The 14,583-nt window shown below is 40.8% G+C and overlaps 1 protein-coding gene across 3 annotated transcripts in view; it reads left to right on the top strand.

Moving 5' to 3' along the window:
* ZNF704 (zinc finger protein 704) overlaps positions 1-14,247 on the top strand; it is a 251,462-nt gene extending 237,215 nt beyond the window's left edge. For 2 of the 3 annotated variants that reach the window (XM_015145519.3, XM_015145518.3), the window contains exon 9: positions 1,248-14,247. In XM_015145519.3, the coding sequence (XP_015001005.1) occupies positions 1,248-1,359 (112 nt within the window). In that variant the 3' untranslated portion in view covers positions 1,360-14,247. 3 annotated transcript variants of the gene reach the window in all.
* Positions 14,248-14,583: the final 336 nt, after the last annotated feature.

Below are 14,583 nucleotides of genomic sequence, written 5' to 3'. Positions count from 1 at the left end.
TTTTAATGCAGATCAAGAACAATCTCCCCAGAAGTTCCTTAACCAAAATACAGTAGTCCCCTTTTATCCACAGTTTTACTTTCTGTGGTTTCAGTTACCCGAAGTCAATTGTGGTCCAAAAATGCTTAATGGAGAATTCCAGAAATAAATGATTCCTAAGTTTGAAATTGCAAACCATTCTGAGTCGTGTAATGAAATTTCGTGCCATCCAGCTCCATCCTGCCTGGGATGAATGTTATCCCTTGTTTAGTGTATCCACTAACACTGTCTACACTACTCGCCCATTAGATTGACTGTTACAAACTGTGCTTATGTTCAAGTAACCCTTCTTTTATTTAATGATGGACCCAAAGTGCAAGAGTGGTGAGGCTTTAATTCAGATATGCCAAAGACAAGCCGTAAAGTGCTTCCTTTAAGTGAAAAGGTGAAAGTTTTCAACTTAACAAAGAAAGAAAAAAATTGTTTTTTCTTGAGGTTTTGAGGTTGCAAAAATCGACAGTAAGAATTAATCTTCAATCCATGAAACTGTAAAGAAAGAAAAAGAAATTCATGCATAGTATATATATAGGGTTTGTACTATCTGCAGTTTCAGGCATCCACTGGGGGTCTTGGAACATATTCCCCACCCTTAGCAGGGACTGCTGTACTGAGAATGGAGGGAGCATTTGAAAGTACCTATTTTAAAACTTGAAAGAGCAATGTTGCTCTCTACTGGCATTTCTTGTGTTTACTTATTTAATTCAGTTTTATGAAGATGCCCAAATGGGCATGTCCACAAGTAGACAAATAGAAGCCTAAGGGATATGGTAGCAAATTTTAACAGTTGAGTGGCTGTGAAAACAACCAGCACATATTAGAGTCTGAACTTAGAGAGAAGTTGCCCTGTCTCCCAGGCTGGAGTGCAGTGGCGCCATCTCGACTCACTGCAACCTCCGCCTCCCGGGTTCAAGTGATTCTCCTGCCTCAGCCTCCTGAGTAGCTGGGATTGCAGGTGCCTGCCATCATGCCTGGTTAATTTTTGTGTGTTTTTAGTAGAGACAGTTTCACCATGTTGAGCAGGCTGGTCTCAAACTGCTGACCTCTGGTGATCTGCCCACCTCCGCCTCACAAAGTGCTGGGATTACAGGCATGAGCCACCATGGCCAGCCTTTTTTTTTCCCCCTCACTCTTTCAAGGGATTTTGAGCTGTCCATAGAATGCCCATGGAATTCCTCCCACTAAACTAACCTTCCTCGTCTGTCTTACAGGAAGCCCAGGGGAGAGGGCAAAAAATGTCGGAAGGTGTACGGGATGGAGAACCGAGACATGTGGTGTACCGCCTGCCGCTGGAAGAAGGCCTGCCAGAGGTTCCTCGACTGAGAGACCCCCAGGCAGAGGGGCCTGAGCCGCTCCTGCCCTGGCTTCCCACTCCTGGTGTTGGAAAGAGCTTTTCCTACTGAATAAAACACAGTTGAAGCTGGGAAAAGCCCTTTCAGGAACCTTGGAGGAATAACAGCAAAAACACAGAAAAATTGTTTAAGTTACCACCTATGACAAAAGAAAGTTGCTCTTACTGAGAACCCAGCCTGGAACAGCTATAACTAGCTTTTTTCCTTCAAAAGAAAAGTCAACTTTTTTGCTGTATGTCTAGATTTAAAACTGTGGACTTCTGTAGCAATTGAACCAACAAAGCCCATTTTACTTAGAAAGGAGGCATATTTTGATAAGCTTTCTGAATTATGCCATTTCCAAGATTTTTTTGACACTTAAAAAACAAGCTACAGGTTATTCAGTAGCATTTGTACAAAGAACAATACCTACTTTTGTTGTGAATAATCTTTTCCCTATTTTCCATTTGACTTCTTGGAGCAGTATATGTCAGGATGTGTTGCAAGAAAGCGCAGCACTCTGGACATCTTTTCTATGTCTTTTTGTTTGTTTTGTTTTTAAGAATGACCCCAAACTGAACCATGGTAGAGCTGTTAGCTTGTAGGGCCCCCAGATGGCATAAACTCGAGAAGCGATTGTCCACGGAAATCACCAGCAGACTTCAGCCCCACGCTGAGTTCAGGAAGTCCAGCTGTCACTGTTGGGAAACATCTAGGAGTCTTCCTTGGATCCATAAGAAGCTCTTCCCCTGAGGCAGCACAGCTAATTTTACTCTCTACCTGCCACAACTCAGTCAAGAACTGGCACCTGTAGCCATCTGGGTAAGCCTCGATGCTTCTTTCAGGGATGTGACACAAATGGCAACTCAGAGCTATTTGTTACTGCTTGTCTGTCAAGATTGTAGCCAGGTTAATGGGTCATTTTCCTTCTCTCCAAGCTCCACCACTGACTGATTTCAGAAGAGGTAGAGAACTTCAAACTGTCCCAGCAGGTTTGCTTTAGATAGCAGAGCACAGCCCACACGGCCCCACCTTTTCAGAAAGTCATGTTAGGTCGACAAACCACTTCCATTCTGAGTGCACTTTTATAGGTTTTATGCTTTAGCATGTCTGGGAGCTGAGTTAATGAACAATATAAACATGTGAGTAAATGGAAGGTTGTCAAACCTTAATTTTTTCTTATAAAAATATTGGAGCTATTCATTTAAGAATTCGCTCAAAAGGGAACATACAGAACATCAAAAGGAAAATGCATGTAGGTATAGGAATTTCTTAATTTAGTAGGGCCAGGGCTTGCACTGTGTTCCATTTACTGGACTTTGTAACTTGCTTGTTTGCTTGTTTGGAGGATAGTGGTGGGGAGAGGGGAGTCGTCAAGCCCTATAAATAAGCTCATTCTCTATCTACCCTACTCTCAATTGCCCTGCTAAAGAGTTATTTCTCCTATACCTATGCAAAGTAGGAAGAGCACCTTATAGGAGGCACTGTATAGGGACAGGGGACATGGGATCAGCCATAGGAATGTTAAATGAAATTGCACAGAGGAAAGTTTAATATATGTCTAGAGATTGTACATACACTTTTTTAAGCATAGAGAGAAGTCATCTAGTAATGACATATTCTTTTTATATACAAGCAAAAGAAAGTATAAGGAGGTTCTACAGCGCAACATCCACGATCTGTGCATTCACATATTATGGGACTTTTATTTCTTAAACTTTCATATAAATTTTTAAAAATTATTCCTTGGAAGAGATCCTGGTTTTTTCTTCATTTATTTGTTTCTTTAAAAACATTTATTTTAGAAGAAGAGTAAAAGAGCTTCATCTAATTTTGCATCTTGATTACCAATCAGTACTAGTCACAGCACCAGCAATACTGTATGTTTTAGACTTACAAGGTCAGCCAGGAAATGACATTTTTTAAAATGCAGAAATGTGTTTGTTTCTTCTACTCTAGCATGTCCTTTCTCCTCCTGGTGTCCTGTCACCCCCCATGCAGCACCACTGATGTGAGACGATGCTCTGGCTGGTCCAGGAAGCCCTGAGCCATGGCCATATTGCCCAATGGCCTTGGGAGGCCAGAGCTGGTCACCTGTTTAAGCAAGTTCACCATGTATTTAAATGATAGGGTATACTCCTGGACCAGAGGTTTTTCTCTTCAGCAAAGCTCTCTGGCCCTTGATCGTGGGACTGTTACTAATAGAAAAAGATTCAAGTAATGAAGTATAAAATCCATCCCCCATCCCAGAACTTTGAAACACAAGGAGGGAGAGATCTTTGCTATGGAGCAGTCCTGGAGCAAAGCCCCGTGGCTTTCACCCCCAGATATATATCCCATGAGTAGTGCTGAGCTCCAGCTTAGCTGAGCCAAGCTCAGTCCTTACCTAGTGTGCAGCCAGTGCACAGGTGTAAGCAGAACTATAAAGCTGAATGTAGCTTCCCTGGGATCTTTTCTCCTTTCTAAAGTGTTTTTCACATAGTTCTGTGCCTCCTGCCCAAGTTGGGGCTCCTTTCTGCCTGATAGCCCAGGGCTCTGTGTAGTTTCTTTTCTGGCTTCAGGTGCAGACAGACCCTCACAGTACCTTCCTAGACACAGACACATATTCCCTGGACCAATGCATGGAATAACTAGTAGACCACAGGTGGCTGGTCTTGAAGAAAAGGGATTATACTCCTTACAGGCCACCCTGAAAGCTATGAATTCCAGTATACACCGCTGATGATGCAAGTTAGGTTGTTTTTTTTTTTAATGTAGCTTTATTTTGTTATATTTTGGAACTAAATGAAGTGCCAAATTAGCCAGACATTCGTTGGATGCCATCGCTGTGGAACCAAGTTCTCTGTATGTGTTCGTTTGGCTGGGAGGAGGGGGAGGGCTGGGCAGACTGCTCCCACAGCAGGCTGGCGGCGGAACTGGAGCCCTGGCCACCGCAGGGAGCTCAGAGGAGGCCTGTCTGTGCAAAAGACATGCAAAACAATGGATTCTGGTCCCGAAATATTTCTAAGTTAGGCATGATGGAGCCTTTTGATTTTTTTTCTCCTTTGACACCCCAACCTTCAGAAAAGTTTTCTCATCTCTCTCCAAAGAAGTCATTTCATAGTGACTGACAGGACATTCTCCAGACAGTGACGAAACAGAGTGGCCAGTAGGCAGTGGTGTTAAGCCTTGGGCCTTCCCGGAAGATGTGTGCTGCACTGGTGGGAGGCAGTGTGACAACCTGGAGAAAACACACAGGTAGCAAGGGGGTCGGGGGGGAGGTAAAATAGGTCTGTGGACACCTGGCTCTTGCTCATCTTCTTGGTGCTGATCAGCTAGTGGTCACCATCCCTGAGCACCTCCCAGGGAGCTGCCATTGTCTCCTCTGGGAGCAGCTGCCTGAGGCAAGGAGAGAATGACCTGAAGGGAAGTACCTCTGGCCAAGGGTGCAGAGCTGCTGTGCCCAGCCCGAGCGGGCCATCTCTAGCAGATACGGACTTCTCTCCACCACACTAGCTGAAAAGTTTTCTCCCTTGGTTGGCAAAAGCCAGTGTCAGGAAAAAAGCCGTGGGTTTCTGACCAAGAATGTGTGCGCTTAGCTGCAAAGTGCCCAGCGGCAGCTCCAGGCACCAACAAGGTGCCCTTTCGTTAGACAATTCCCGCCTGAACATAACCATATTGCAGATGAAAATTTTCAATAGAGAATGACACAATTCTTGACCTTTCTAAAAACTTTTCAAAGAGATAGCCACATGTCTATATGTTGCAAAAGATTTTTAAAACTGAAATGTCCTCCATTAAATCTCAAGATCACTGGAGTTTTAAGTCTGCTGTTTCTGGTGTCACACTAAGCCACACTTTTGAAAGCAGCCCTGGGTTCTGAATTAGCTGGCACTGCTGAATCCGTGTTCCCCCTTCATCAGACTCCAAAGTGCAGCATTCACTTGCAAAGGTTCAGAGAAAAGTGGCCAGAGTTGTACATATAAGAGAGAATACCTTGAGAATAGTAGCAAAATACTGTAAATAATATTCATTTCCTCAGGGAAAAATAAAGGGCATGCAAACATAGGTCTGGAGACTCCTAAAACTAGGAAGAATTTTGTTGTCACTAAAGTCTTTTCTACTCAGAACAATTTTTTTTTCAAATGAACATGGTATTATTTCAAGACAAATTTACGTGAACTGGGCAGTACTGACATTGGTGAGGCGTGGGGGAGTGCCCTGGGAAAACGGTTCGTAGCTGACCCGTAGCCTAAGGCTAATATTTGGACCACAGGTGCAATGCCTGGGGGTGGGGGCCGGGTGGGGGATATTCCTAGACTCATGTAAGGCTTTTTCTGAATGTAATTGTGAATACAAAGCCTTTCTGGTTCTTTTTATCATTACCCAATGGATGACTGTTTATTCGCTATCAGCAGAATTCTGTAGGTGAAAGCAAGCCGTAAACGATGTACATTTTGCTTTAATAGCATGTTAGCAAACAAACTTCCATGGACTCTTGTGGACAAGGTGCTGATTTTTCTCATGACCCTGTAGAATTGCTATCGACCACATCTTCTGTAGCACTGACCTGTGTGAACTCGGGGAAGAATTTGTGCATACAAATGAGTGGAAACAGAGCAGGATTCATGAATATGAATGAGAATGTGAATCATTTTGGAGAATGCCCCGGGCACACGGGTCAATTGGAAATTTCGTTTCTCTAAGAAAGTAGCCCTACCAGCGGCATGGACTGTCCCTGTTCCTCGTACCTGTGAGGATTCCTCCATATCAGAACTGTTTCTTGTGTCTTTTTTGCATTGTAACTAGCCAAACCTGAAGTCAGTAAATAAAATGAGATTAGCACTTTTTTTAGGTACCAGTTGTATCACTGAGTAATGCACACCAATAGAGCAAGAAACTATAAAATGTATTTAAGACCAACTGGTTTGCTTATTATGATTGACTTTGAAAAAGCCCATATCCAATGATATACATGCTTTAAAAGGTATATCTGTCATAGGACCAGGAACCAAAATGGGAATTTTACTTCTGGTCCTGTTTTGTAAATAGTTCCTTTTTTTGAAGACAATCTCATGTTTTATAACTTTTGTTGTGGGTCTGAGAATCACAATGGTAATATGTTGTGGCAAAATGTAATCTTTAAATACAAAAACAATTATAACTTAATTTTCCAAATAAAACAAGAAATATACTGGTTAGGCTTCTACAGTTCTAAGAGACATGACACTTTGGTAATAAGCATCAATACTCTACTTCTCAAGTTAACTGGAAATATTTTACAAGATGCAGTGTTTTGTAATCACAAAGAACACAGACATTTTGCGAGAAATGACCTTGGTTTTATACATTGTAGCTTATTTTTTAAAATATAGTATTTTACCAGACAGGAAGTGTTAATATTATAAGTAATTCTGGCTCACCAAACAAAGGGCTATGTCTCTTTTAAGCAAATGTTTTGATGCATATCTTTTTAATTAACCCTCTGCAGCAAGGGTAGAAATACAGATCAGATGGAATGGGTATTATAAGAGAATCAAAATAGCAACAGCTACTCCTTTTATCATTAACGGTGTGTTTTCAAAGTATGGAAAAAGATGCCTGAAGAGTCATTTTATATATTTTAAATCTAAAAAATGTTAATAGATATGCTTATAGGCCATGGGAGAAATATTCTTATAAATTTTTTAGTGTAAAATGATAAATTCTTTGTCACAAAGACAAGTTTACCACTTGACCTACCAGAACCACAGATACTTGCATTTAACCAGCAAGTATCATTTGGTGGAAATTCCTAAAATCATAGTAGATAGGCCCAAAGATAGAATTCTTAGGTGATCAGTAGTGTTTAAAATAATTTTGTCCTCAGCACTAACTATATAACTGTAATTTCCACATAAGAACAAGTGCTTCCAAAATATAGTGGAGGGAAAAAAGAAAAAAGAAAATTTTAAAAAAAAAAAAGAAAAAGAAAAAGAACAAGTGCTTGATTTTTCACTGTGAAGAACTAGCAGGCACACGAGGTTGTGATCAGAAAGTGACTGCATTCCCAAGAACCAGGAAACAGAAGGGAGTTGTGAAGAGTTTATTAAAACTGCACAAATAACTTAGAGCTTTGCCAAAACCATTTCATAATGCTGTACAGTTTTTTCAAGCCCACTCACTGTTAAAACAAGAAAGCATCTTTTCTTTCTAAGATTGTAGTAATCCAGAAGCTAGCCTAATTAGCCAAGTATGCAGATAACATCAAAAGCAAAGCTGAGATAGAACAGCCATACACCCGTTGGGCAGCTCTTATGAGGTGGTCAGAAGGTCACTCGGACCTTGGTTTGAAATAGGCTTTAGAATCTGCACACTTGAGGACTAGAAATGAACAGAGTTAGGGAAAGCCATGTACAGCCTTGGCTCCTGGTCTTTAAGATGAGGAGTCCTGCAAATCTCTGTTTTCACTCCTTGGAATGCCTCCATTATTAGCGTTAAAGTCCCCAAGAAGTTTTTATTGCTGTGCGGTTTTGAACCAAATGAGTCTCATTTCCAAAAGATTCCTAATTCTATATAGGAGAGGTTGCAAATGTCAGTGCCTCAGAAGGACCAGGCAAGTTCTGTAAATGATTGATGTGGATCAGGCAAAGAGGAACACAAGAATGGTGAAGACCAGGTTGAACTGGAGAACACATGCCCTCTTTGAAGGGGCACCCACACTCAGCTCTAGACAATCAGAACCATGCAGAAATCAGGCCCAGGGCTGCTAGATCTTCTGACTTGGAAATAGGATATTACCTGGCACGTAAGTGTTGACAACTAACTCAAACTCTTGGCCAACACTATGCAGACCAAAGAGAAGCTGTAGACAGGCAGGTGCAGCCTGCGGCCCCCAGTTTCAACTGTTAGGAAAAGTGGATTTCACATTCCACAGTTGTCAGGTTCATCCATCAGCCCCACAAACTCGCATGTCGGCACTATCTGGGCAACTAAAATAAAAGAGGGGAAAGAGATCGTTTCTCCCCGGATATCATTCTCATGGCAGACTTGAATAGAGATACGCTGCGTTATCCAGCTCTCTCACTCTGCCTCCTTTTGGCCTGCCCAGGCCGGGCCCCACAAAGCATTGAATCACTGTTATCCTAATTTTCTTACTGTTTTCTACCGTGGCCACTGTGATGAGGGACTGGCAAAGAGCAGCCTCGTGCCTTCCGAGAAGGTGGCCAGGAGCCTCTGAAGCTTGAAGCGAGCACACATTGCCTCCTTGTGCCAAAGCCCTTTGCCAGCCTCCCCACACTCCTTCCCTCTCCATCCTGCCTCATGAGTCTTCGTTCCCGTGTCAAATTACCCCTGCTTCACCTATGATACAGCAGAAGCCTTGCTTCAGAACTGGTAGGCATTTAGGTTATTTCGGAGTGTCCACTAACCTCAAAAGGAGATTTTTCCACATACAAAACTCTAGCATCTTTGAGGACAAAAGCAAAATGGGAATAAATGTGTCATGGAAAAAATGAGAAGTTGCTTCCTTCATTTAGATGGACTAAGTTATTTTAAACTGTATCTTACATCGGAGTCCTGATGGTACTGGGATAATCACTGACCTTTTCACGTATGTAATAAAATCCGTCTCGTTCACATACACTATTCCATTTGATCTCTGTAAGAACCCAGTGTAGAATAGGAATATTTAAAATCAACATACCCACCTCCAAGGCCAACCCAGAGTAGTCTTGAACCTAAGTCAGCCTCAGTACTGCTTGCAAGGAAGAGGGAAAGGGCTCATTAAAGGCCTGGCTCAGACCTTAGTCTTCCAGACTGATTAGGGACGTAAGAAGACCCAGGGACCCACCATGTTCTCAAACCATCTTTTCAGTCCAGGCCTTTCAGCATAGACATAAAGAGCCCACCCGTTAGTCATGTTGCCAAGTGCAAACTGATTTATCCCCAGATGAATCCCTTTACTATAGCGGATCTCTAATCCCTAAATTTCAGCCAATTTGGTAGTTAATTATAGGAGCTTATTAGCTAAATGTATGTTCTGAGTAAAAGTTTTGACTCCTTGGGGAAAATTTATTTTGCTGCTAGCATACAACATTTGCTATGTATATAAACTTAAGTCAATGCCAGAAATTTTAAAACCAGCTCAAATTTATAATCTGTAATGATCAAATCAAAACATACTGTAAACTCAGAGTTGGAAACGCCTGGTAATATGGTTAAGTCATGTTTAAATATGAATGCAATTTAAATGACATTGGCAATGCCTGAGATTTCTTTCATTGTGAATGATTAAAAAGCAGTCCAAAATATGAATGGATTTCATCTTACCTTTCTCCCATTAATTTACCAGGTGTAACATCTTGAGTTTGGAGTAAAGTCATTCACAGGCAGTTGAGTCATGGAGCTAGAAGGAGTCTCAAGAAAAACATTTTGGCCAGACTCCTACATCATGAACAGGGTTCTTGATGAATGATACTTATTATTATGTTTCTAAAGTAATACAGTGTTGGAGAAGGAAGCAGTTTAGTGCTTTCCTCTTCTGATGGAAAAGAATCATTGGTAGCACCATTGCCATGACAATAACAGGATGTAGAAAGACCCATGAAGAAAGAAAGAAAGAGAAAGCTATGGTTCCAAAAGCAGGTAACTGTAGATTTTGGAAGAAGGTGGAGATGGTGATTAAACTGTAGTCCTTGTTTTTTAAAAATGTTCTTTCATGTTAGGCACCATCCACATAGTTATTAACTACCAACTTCCAAAGAGAAGATCCCCTTGATTTATTTATATCATGAAAATACTAAAAATTAATTCTCAAGTCTAACTATTACATTATCTTGCTAGGGCCATTTCCCTAAATTTTTAATTCAGAAAATTAACCAGAGTTGGCCAGATGCAGTGGTTCACGCCTGTAATCCCAGCACTTTGGGAGGCCAAGGCGGATGGATCACTTGAGGTCAGAGTTCGAGACCAGCCTGGCCAACAGAGGAAGAAAGAAAGAGTGAAAACAGAAGAAGAGTGAAACCCTGTCTTTACTAAAAATACAAAAATTAGTTGGGCATGGTGGTGCACACCTGTAATTCCAGCTACTTGGGAGGCTGAGGCAGGGGAATCCCTTGAACCCGGGAGGCAGAGGTTGCAGTGAGCCGAGATTGCACCGCTGCACCTGGGGGATGGAGTGAGACTACCATTAAAGAAGGAAATTTGCTTTAAACAAACAGAAAAAAACAAAGGTGCTCATCTATTTCTTCTGAATTCTCTCTACAATCCTTAACTTAAAAGGAAAACCAGCACTCTAGAGAAGAAACTGAGCCTTAAAAGAGAACAGTCCCCATTCCAGCTACCAGTCTTGCTTTCCCCCATCTTGGCAAGCCCCAGTGAATTTGCTATTGAAAGATTACCCATCCCTTTGCCCTCATTTCCCTGAGCTGGAGGCCAGGCTGTTGTTAACGTTTTTTCAATTCTAAAGCCCCTGATGGGACATTCTTGTTTCTGTGGTACTGCTTTCTCTCTCTTAAATTAAGGTGCAAGGGGATAAATATTACTGTGACTGAGATGTAAGGCTCAGTCAATGTGGCTAGCCCCTTCCTTCGGGGGAAATATTCCATCTGTCTGAACGGTTTTAGGTGATCATGAGGAGAGCGGCTTAGCAGACAGCCAGCCACGCTCATCACAAAAGATTTGTTCAGACTCACTGTAAAGAATGACAAGGCAGATAGCTAATCCTTTCACTGTGCCTCAAAGCCTGCTGTGCAAGTCAGCAACCCTACTGGTCCTTTCCACATGCGAGGCTAATAGAGTGATCAGAACCAGGAATGTGAGCTGGGTTCCACTTTAGGAGGGGACAGTGAGGGCAGAGCAAGAGGGCTCCATGTTTAATTACTCCAGGCTCTGACTTCTGCCCACAATTACAGAGCATGAAAGCAGAATTGGCCTTTAGTATGTGAAAAGGAAGTGGCTCCTGCAGGGTATAATTGTTATAATTTCGTATTTATGGAAAGAGAAGAGGACTCCAGTCCACTCATGTTGTTAAGCACTTGCCCCTCACTCCACTGGAGCCCCCTTCCTATGTTTTGGGCACAGATGGCTGTGACTGAGAGGAAAGAGGAAGAGCGGCTGCCAGAGTGTGAATATACCCCTCAGGGATCTACAGTGGAGTTTAATGATAAGCTACCCATACTCTCCCAAAAAAGGTTGAGGGGCAATGCATAACTTTGCAGATTACAACCCTTGTTTTACTTTTTAAACCTTTTTTCCATACTCTTCTTATTGGAAATCAATGGCTGTGATGTGACCAACACCTGTGATGATAGCAAAGCCCCTCCTTTCACTGTCGGCCGACTGTTCGGGGAACCTCCTTGGTCATTGGTAGAAAGCTTTAGAAAAGACTTAGCTTTTTAGGGAAGAACTAAAAAATCTCCAAAACATACTAGTCCCATGACTTCGATAACTGAAAATGTCCTGGGTGTAAATTAACCCAGGAATATGGATCATACATGTTTAAAAAAAAAAAAAATTCCCTGAATCAATATTTTCCTACAACACACCCTAAAATTCCTATTTTTGTAATTAATGGTTGGACAGTGATCAGCCATTTAAACATAGGCTCTCTGGAATAACCAGACACTAGAATAGTTTCCAAAGTGTTTTGTGTATCAAAATCCTATATACTTAGAAGAAGAACTCAGGATAAGAAAAAATCGCTAGGTCCCAAAGGGTTCATGACTATCATCAGATGCAACTGCGAGTGACCTACGGTCATTTTATCAAATGAGAAGACTGGAGAGAGAACAACAGTAATCACAAAACCTCTGTTGCCCTTAGTCCATGACAATGTTTAAGGAAACTTTTAAAAATTAAGCCATCTTCTGAATTTTCTACACTAAATCTAAAATATTAAAATGAAATTATTAAATATTTAAAACGGGGTATTTAGTGGAAATGCAATCAGTAGAAAGCATTGCTTTTTAGTGCCTGCTAAACAAGTAAAGGAGAAGGAATGAAGAGAAAACAGCAGTCCTTCCTGCGTGACACTCGTGTGAAAATGACTGGCATTCACATGTCATTGAGTGCTAACTCAAAAGCTAGGTGGCTGTCCAATGTTTAGAGATCTTTTGAAATACAATCTTACCACCATTCAGAGGTAAGTACTTGCTTAACAAAAGTCTTTAATATTAGTGAATGAATGTATAAAATTATAAACTATGCATTTTCAAAGAGTAGCATGTATTTTGTATCGAATCCAAGTAAATTTTTGCATAGCTACCTACCACAATTGCAAATTATTCAAAATAAACTTGGATACATATCCTTATGGGGATATGGGAAGCCCATCTATATTCTCCTACTTGATGTTTTTAAAGATTGAAACTTTACTCTGAAACATCAGGCTCTAAAAAATTCCATCATTAAGATGAATAAATGGGAGATGGTTTATTTTTTACTCCTTAAGCATCAATGGGAAATGTTGGCTGTTAGAAAATGTGCCCAGTTGTTTAAAAGTTCTAGTAACACTGGATTAACAAGCAAATGAAACTGCATGAAGTGAACGAATATTTCATTGGATAAAAATGGCATAGGTTTTATCTGTTGGGTTTAATTCTCAATCCCAGAAAAAAAATATTCTTCAAGGGGTTTCGGTTATAGTTTCAAAGAACAAAATATGAAAATATTGTCCAGCAAGGCAAATCATATCTTTTTTCAAAATTACTTATATTTTGGAAAGTCTACATAGAATATACACAAATTTCTTCAGCCCTTTTGTTGATTTCATATTTTCATGAAACCTTTTCCCCTAATAATTTGCCTTCTCTCTTTAATCAGTGCTTTACTACATTCCTCAGCATGAAAAAATATCTTTTCCTTCATCTGACAATGTGGAAATAACTCCATCTCTCTGCCATTCTGGTTCTCTTCAGTGTCCATTGAGAAAGTTTCTCAACTGTTTGTAAAATACGGGGACGGGGGGAAAACACACACACACATTTCTAAACCTGTACTTAAGGTTATACTGGATTGTTTGCTACCTAATTAGAAGTTATTGGGGGAGGGGCAATGTGTCTTTTTATATGATTTTTAGCCAAATCCAGATGTTCTGATACACATTTCTGAATACCTATCTGACTGTAAATACAGCCTGTGGAGGTTCAGGTTGATAAACCTTTTACCTGACTGTTCCTCAGCCATGCTCCTTGCCAGCTTCTGGCACATTGTACATAGATTTGTTGAATGTTTAAATCATTTGTTTTTCTAAATGCTATTCTCTAAAACAATTTTTTGAATTTCTGTTGCTTTCCATTGTTTTGGACTTTGTGTGTTTGTTTAAAAAAAAATGTTTCCTAAATATTTAACACCAGGAAAAATATTTTTAAATAAACTGGTGCTAATTGAAACAGAAGGAAATTTTCAGATCGAAGATGTACAATGTTCAATGTTCACACCAGTTAAACTGCACTTTCCCAAGGGGACAGCTGGCATCTACTTGAAATGGGCATCAAGAGACCACCAAATGTTTACAGTTTCTGTGGCCCATTTAAGTGTAAAATGCAGAAGTGGCTCTGTCCCCCCAGAGTTGAGGATTTGCTACACTGGTCCTCTGGAAGCATTTAAGTAGAAGAAAAGGCTTATAGTAAGAATCACTTTAGTAATCGTCTTCTGGTCCTTGGACTTTTCTGTTCTGTAATGCTTGTAACAATGAATATGGTGTTGCCAATCTAGTCTGATATCATCGTTGACCTGTACTTACTTTGTGGATGGTTCTACCTGGGGTTGCACTGGCACAGAGCCAGAACACTGGACTTTCAAAAGACCATTTTGACTTCTACAGTGTCTACACACATGAATTTAAATGCACTTGTAACTGGTTAATTACCATGAAGTAAGTCTAACTTCCACTTAATAAAAGTTTTTGTGTATCTGCTTCTATCTGGAAACCATTTATTTAATTAAGGATAACTAATGTATACCAAGAAAGGCTCACTGGGGCTTGGGGTTTTACCTAGAGTTGTAAAAATAGTTCAAAACCAAGGAGATGTCTTCATGATCAAGGCCATTTTTAGAAACATGTGGAAGGCATGTGTCCTCATGTTCAGCCCTGCTAATGACAATTTCAACCCATTCCCTTAGCAAGCCTTAGCAATGATTGTCCAGATATGTTAGCTGCTGACCTTGTGCTGCTGACTTTTGTCCCAAACAAGTAGACAACGTGGCAAACAGAGGGAAAATAATACCTATTTTGAAGCTAAGCCAGCCTGGAATT

Source organism: Macaca mulatta, chromosome 8 (genome assembly GCF_049350105.2).
Source record: "Macaca mulatta isolate MMU2019108-1 chromosome 8, T2T-MMU8v2.0, whole genome shotgun sequence".
Taxonomy (NCBI): Eukaryota; Metazoa; Chordata; class Mammalia; order Primates; family Cercopithecidae; genus Macaca; species Macaca mulatta.
The sequence above is the reverse complement of the archived record's forward strand: the minus strand, read 5'-3'. Positions and strand labels throughout refer to the sequence as shown.